General features: G+C 34.0%; 1 protein-coding gene across 1 annotated transcript; it reads right to left on the bottom strand.

The window, feature by feature from the left end:
* Positions 1-570: 570 nt before the first annotated feature.
* LOC149195944 (crinkler effector protein 8-like) lies at positions 571-1,254 on the bottom strand. Its single transcript, XM_089408070.1, has one exon. The coding sequence runs from the start codon at positions 1,252-1,254 to the stop codon at positions 571-573; it is 684 nt and encodes a 227-aa protein (XP_089264196.1).
* Positions 1,255-6,716: the final 5,462 nt, after the last annotated feature.

Below are 6,716 nucleotides of genomic sequence, written 5' to 3'. Positions count from 1 at the left end.
TAAAGCTTTCTTTATATATAATTTATTTGAATGAAAAAAGGGAGAGAGTTGTTGTTTCAATTTCTCTAGCGTGGCATACACCAAACTGTGAAACACATCGTTTCTATTTTAACAGAATAAGCATGCAGTTCATCGAATTAAAAATCGAATTATATCAAAGCTACAAATCAGAACACCCATTTTTAAAAATCCCCCTATCAAGGAACAACATGGAAATATGCTTATTTCCATTAGAATCAAGTGTCAAGGCTATGATACGCAGCTTAATGTTATGAACAGTGTAGCCTGTTTACATGAGATCGCCATTGAGAACTAATGTCATTCTAGGAAAGGGTGTTTTCCTTGTGTACAATCTCAAATAAATTCTTCATTAGAAATATCAAATTTTCTGATAATACAACATTCAATAATCATGTAATTCTAGATCCTATGAATAGTAATAATGGGATACATAGGACTGAGAATTGCCCATGGTTGGAAATGTCTAATCTCAGTAATTAGGTAGGGAAGACTGCAACTGAAGAAGGTGATGATGGGAAGACTGCAACTGAAAAAGGTGATGATAGCAATCTATAGTAGAAGTGGGTCTTGTTCCAAGCATCTGTTCTGTGAATTCCTCAACAGCTCAGACACATTCAGCCCACTTGTCCTGATAAGGTGTCCAATACTCCACACATCAACTTTAACCCCATGAACACCCCTAGACATCTCAGGAGCATGGTTCAAGCCACTAAGATTATGAGGGTAAATATGAGGTGCACCAATGGCATCCTCAAAGTCTATTATAAACCACTCATCTGATTCAATGTTCTTCATCACGTTATCCCACCTGAGATCCCTGTGCATAAACGAAAGGGTGTGCAAAGACACCAGTGCCTTGGTCACAAATTTCAGAGCTTCCACAAGTTGTTCCACAATCGAAGGTTTGGTTGCACAACCCCTCGGCTTGAACACCAATGCTAACTCTTGTTCTACAGATTTATGGATGTATTCAACATGGGGAATTCTGTTGTCTAGAAAATCATAGATTTCCTTGACAGTGGCCCATTTCCTTCTGTTAAGAAATATTTTTTTAACATGAGTTGGCATTATCTCAATAATCTTCCCACTTCCTCTATCCAATCTTTGATAGTCACTATAAATACAGTTAGATTTCTGCCCATGACAAGAGTCTGCAAGCAATGGCAAAATCCTGGATACATGCCAGCAAGGGACCAGAGCTTTCAACCTTTGAGCAGGAGTTGACAGATTCATTGACACAAGATCAATCCTTATGACCCACTCATGTGATTTTCTCAGGCATAGAATGTAACAGTGTCACCAATAGCATAATATCCTAAGATGTATGGAAAATCTCCATAAGTCCACAAAAGCTTTTCCACAATCTTGACTATAGGATCATCACCCTCCCTCACTGCATCAATCTCCCCACCTCTCCATAAACACAAGTTCTTCATGAACCCACATACGTTTGTCCATTGTTCTTGAGATCCCAAGTCTTGGTACCCTGATTTTCAAATCAGCTCAATCTCCACTGCACATAACTTATTAATGATACTATTAATGAAATCATCCCACAACCCAATGAAAGACTCTTTGCCATATCTTCTGCTACTGAGGAAGGGTCCTACCACATCATACATAAATTCCTACAATCTGTATCAGAGGACGGACAAAAGAAAATCTCCTTGCCTATTGGGAGATCCTTGTATACATCGTGCTTGATAGGAAAATGCATGTCCTTAGAAGGGGGCTCCTACAGATGTGAGGAGATCTCGAATATACTCGATAGAGTGAACGCAGGAACCCTTAGACATCTGACAAAATAATCTGTCCGATCTTGAAGCCCAAGAGGAGGAAAAGCTACATAATATATACATAACAACACAGAAGAATTTTTTATTTAAAGTTGAAATGTCAAAATTCAAATCTCTATCACCAAATATTTCCAATGTTCTCCACTCTAGGAACTCTGGTATTGAGTCCTTGAGATTGTTTATTTCAGCAGTGGATATTGAAACTACTATTTAGCATCCCCATATCATTGAGATTTTCTGTTGATATAGAAAGATGAACTTGACTTCCCTATGTCATTGAAATTTTCTATTTATAGCAGTAGATATGGAAGAGAGCAAGTTTTAGTTCTTTTTCTATATAAAAAACAATAGCATGTAAATCAGTCTACTATTCCTCCTTACAAGAAATATCAAGTAATTTAAAATTTTAATTGATTATTTCGGTAAAAGAGGTTATGGTTGTCCATGATTTTCTAGAGAAACAAGGTGCTCTATGGTCTTGGGTGGGTAGATATGAGTGTAAAATTGGGAGTTGTATGTTTACCTCTTTCATTATAAATTTAAAATTTTCATAATGTTAATTTCCTTAAAAATAAACTGGCATTTAAGTCAAAATCTTGAATTTAGGTTTCTATAATAATTGATGGTGTTTGTGATCAGAGTAAAGTGCACCACAGTATAAAATGATACAAGTCTTGTTCTCTATTTAACAAATAAAATGCATCTTTTAAGCCAACCTTCCTTAAGAATGTTTCAAAACAAAACCTTATTAGTCTTTATCTTTGAGTGGGAAACCCAGCAAAATCCTTGGGCATGGTAAAAAAACTAGTGAAACAATCATCTAGGGTAGCCAAAATCCTTAACCAATTATGGTTTTCACTGGAATCATAGTTTTACTATTGTTTTCAATTTATAACATGCACCCGTAGATTTATTCTCAATCCATAGTTTTATTACATAAAATAGTTTTCAAAGGTAAAAACAATGAACTTGAGATGAATAATACAACACTTTAATATTATATTATTAGCTTGGAAATATGATAACAGAAATCTAAATCTTTTTCTGTTTCTTTTGAACTTACATGTGGAGGAGAGTTCCGACTACTGAGGCTGAGCAGAAGATTCTACACAAACAAACTATCAAATTTAATTTCTAAAACATCAATTCACAAGATTAGCATGGAAGATCATATTACTCAGCCTTACATAAATTCGAAGTTAAATGTATACATAAATTCAAAATTGAAGTGGATGCATGTTAGTTGAGATGCTGGTTCATTCAATTATCCAACTAAATTCATTTAAAATCCACTCAATTATCCGGCAAAATGCATTTCAAATGATATAAAGTATTTTGTCCTGAAAAGGAGATCTACCTTGTCCCCAAAAAACCAAAATGGTACCCAATGTCTTACCAGCCTTACGTCTACCAAACACTTTGAGCTGCCAATCACACATGAATCTATCAGTCGAGAATCCTTTCAAGACACCCCCCTCAAAGGCCTCAATGGTACTTGCAGTCCATGTCTCATCAAAGAATGTCAACTCATTGGCATGCAAAAAATTCAGCTGATCCACTTTCAGTCGACCTCTTTGACATTCACCCTCATTAACCCAAATATGAGCAGTTTCTTCCCATATAATCTTCTGGTATATTTGATGGGTGATGGCACTAAGTTTTCTAATCTATTAATTTTATTGAGATATATGTGTTTGATAGGCTGGGCAATGTGTGCTCTGATCCAAGAGGTATTTTAAGGTGAATGGTATATGATTTTTTTGTCAATTTGTCTTGACAAAGTAAGTTCTTCTGATGGATTGTACAATCTTTAAAGATATGTGAAGAGTAGATGATATTTAATTTCCAATTGATTTTTTTTGAAAGAAAAGGTAAGTCTCTGTTTAAAAGTTTGGAAAGAAAAAATGCTTGTAATTTATTGTGGGTTTGTTCGTAGTTTTTAATTTTTATCTTTTATCTTTTTTCTTTAATTTAAAATCAATGACTATAAATGTAATTTTAAGGATTGCCATAACTCTTCACATAATTTTTTAAAGTGTGCTAGCTCAATGGAAGAGCGTCTGCTTTAGGAGGTAACATGAATTAATCAATGATTTTGTAGTTCATTTTTAATTAAATGTTTTTATATCGATTTATTTCAATGGTGAGATATTTCTAGATTCATTGTTTTATACTGTCTGTAAAGAGACAAAAGTGATATTTAAATAAAAAATTTATCGTCTCTAGAGAGACAATAGCTAGTATTAAAGAAATATTGTCTCTAATTTGAGTGTTTTCCTTAAAGAAACAAAAATGAAATTGTCTCCTAAGAGAAAATAATGGTTGTGTTATATACTATCTTTATAGAGACAAAAATTTTTAAGACAATAATCTTTAAGGCAATAATTTTTGAGACACCCGCTTAAAGACAATATTTAAGACAATACACAATTTTTTTCTTTTTGTCTTAAGTTAAGACAATTTACCCAAAAATTGTCTCAAATATTGTCTTAAAACCCTCCTTTATGTAGTAGTTCATTAACATAAAATAAACCACTAAATATACCCCTTAAAGGTGTGTCATAACTACGTTTGAGAAGGAACGACACTTCCCCTAACATAAGACAACACTTGAAATTCCTTAAAAGAATGGACTTATAAACTTAAGAAACAATCATGGGATAATTCTAACAACTAGAAATGACAACTCACAAGATCAAAGGGAGGCTCCAAAGTTTGAACATAGGAAAAAAAATTTGAGGACGTTGTAGCAACAACAACAGACAGCTGAGTAGGACCCAACATAAATATGTGACCTAATAAAACCTTGTATATGAATAGAGGGAAGTGGAAGATAGGAAAAATAAATAAAACAACTAGGGGGATTGACTGGTCCATGAGAATAAAAATGAACCATGGTGTGGCAAAAATGAGAAATACATAAAATAAAAGAGAAATTTCATTTTACATGATAAAAAAAATATTTAAGGTTATTGAATGGTTTAAGGTAACCTTGAAAATATTTGGGAAGTGCATGCTTGGCATGACCAAGACAGCTCCATATGCATTCTCTATATCATAATGTGGATAAGAAGTGAATGATGTCCTTCAAACCTATAGGTATGTGGTAGAGAACCATCATAGTAGCAAGATAAGCTACCTATATTTTAAAATATTATGGTTGTGTAATGGCATGTAAACAACATAAGTGAAGAAAATGTTGAGTTTAACTACACTGTTGAATATGGTAGCAAGAATAATACCCACTGAATGTACTGGTGGCAATAAGGTAAAAGGGAGGAATTTAGATAAAATAATTACTTTGGCCACATTGGCAAATATTGTTTCAATTCTATACATGCTTTGCATAGATGTAGGGAGTTCTCTAAAATCTGATCTCATCAACACATGTGATTATGTGTGTATATATAATCATGAACATGGCAATCCTTAAATGGTGTACAAATTCCATTGAAATTTACAGGTTCTCGTCAGGGATCATTTTCATGGAAGAATAACTAATCATTTTTATGAATTTAATGCATGTATGGAGATTCTTGGTTGTGTGAGGAATTAATTGGGAAAGGGTAAACCTTGATAATTCATGATTTTATCATCACGAGATTAAGATACTTTTGTTTATGTCATGTCTATGAATAGGAAATGTTCAAGGTTATGTTAATAGGTATATTAATTACAAACTATATCCATGGTTAAAGAATGAGACACATGTCCTATCATTTACAATCCACATCCATAGACCACCCAGATTGTGGGTTTCTTCAGCCTGGGGGAAGTAATAGGAAGTCATGATGTTGTGTAATATGTATATGTATATATGTGTATATGTTGTGTATTGTGTATATGTTGATCTGTGTGTGTGTGTGCGCGCGCGTGATATGAGATACATAGTCATACTTACTACTAATAATGATTGGGACAAGCAAGATTGGGACTGCCTGGGCCTATGATGATATTGGGATAAGCAGGTATGGGACTATGTGGACCTATAATAATATTCTTGTCTATAAAAAACTATTGAGATTCATAGAGCCCTTACTCACAGTGAAGTGGATGGGATTATTTGGAGCATATCCACCACTAGATGTTACTAGTTTTGGAAACCATATTAGTGTGTGTGAGTTAAAGGCTACATGGAGATGTGTGAGCACTACTAAGTGCTAACTAGGCTTGTAAAATCACTTAGTATGTGTGGATTAAAAAAGAAAGAGAAATTCAGAGATAAGTATTAGTTGTTCCATTTGATTTAATGAATTTCTAAATCATTTTCATGATTTAGTTTAATTTAAAGTAATGATTTGTGATGATTTGGGTTATGGACCAATTATGTTTGGATGTAATTGGAACTAAAATAAAATTGCAGGGTTCACCTCAAAAATAAATATGCTAATGAGGTATTAATTAAATTTACTGCAAATTCTTTGTGATGAGTCTCATGAGGATTTTCATGTTGTGATGTATGAAGGACAATGAACTTCCTAGTTTGGGTGAAGGAAACTCGAAAAAATGTAAAATAACAACAACTTGAAGCAGAGCGGGTAGTAGTGAATAGGGACATTGTGGTGTCACATGAACCCAATATTAAATCTTGATTGTCGTGAACCATGACATGAAGGATATTACTTGTGTTGGTAGCTAAATGCCTAAGTTATGAAACTCTTCCAATGTGAGGAAATCTTGCCAAGGGAAGGCGGTTGCAAAACATGGAAGCTGAGTGATTGCACAAAAGAGAAACTAGATCACTTGTGGGAAAGGGAATTAGAGAATGTTGGGACTTGAATTTGTTTTCAAGTATAGTCACGACCATGAAGTATTGGGATCAAGGTTACATTGGATGTGTCTGAGGAAGCAAGTAAAATTTTTTTTACAATAGGAGCTGTTGGGATGGGGTCCCCTAGA

The sequence above is a fragment of the Pinus tabuliformis genome, chromosome 2_2 (assembly GCF_031772625.1).
Source record: "Pinus tabuliformis cultivar Carrire ecotype Pingquan chromosome 2_2, CPIR1, whole genome shotgun sequence".
NCBI lineage: Eukaryota > Viridiplantae > Streptophyta > Pinopsida > Pinales > Pinaceae > Pinus > Pinus tabuliformis.
This window is presented reverse-complemented; position numbering and strand designations above follow the sequence as displayed.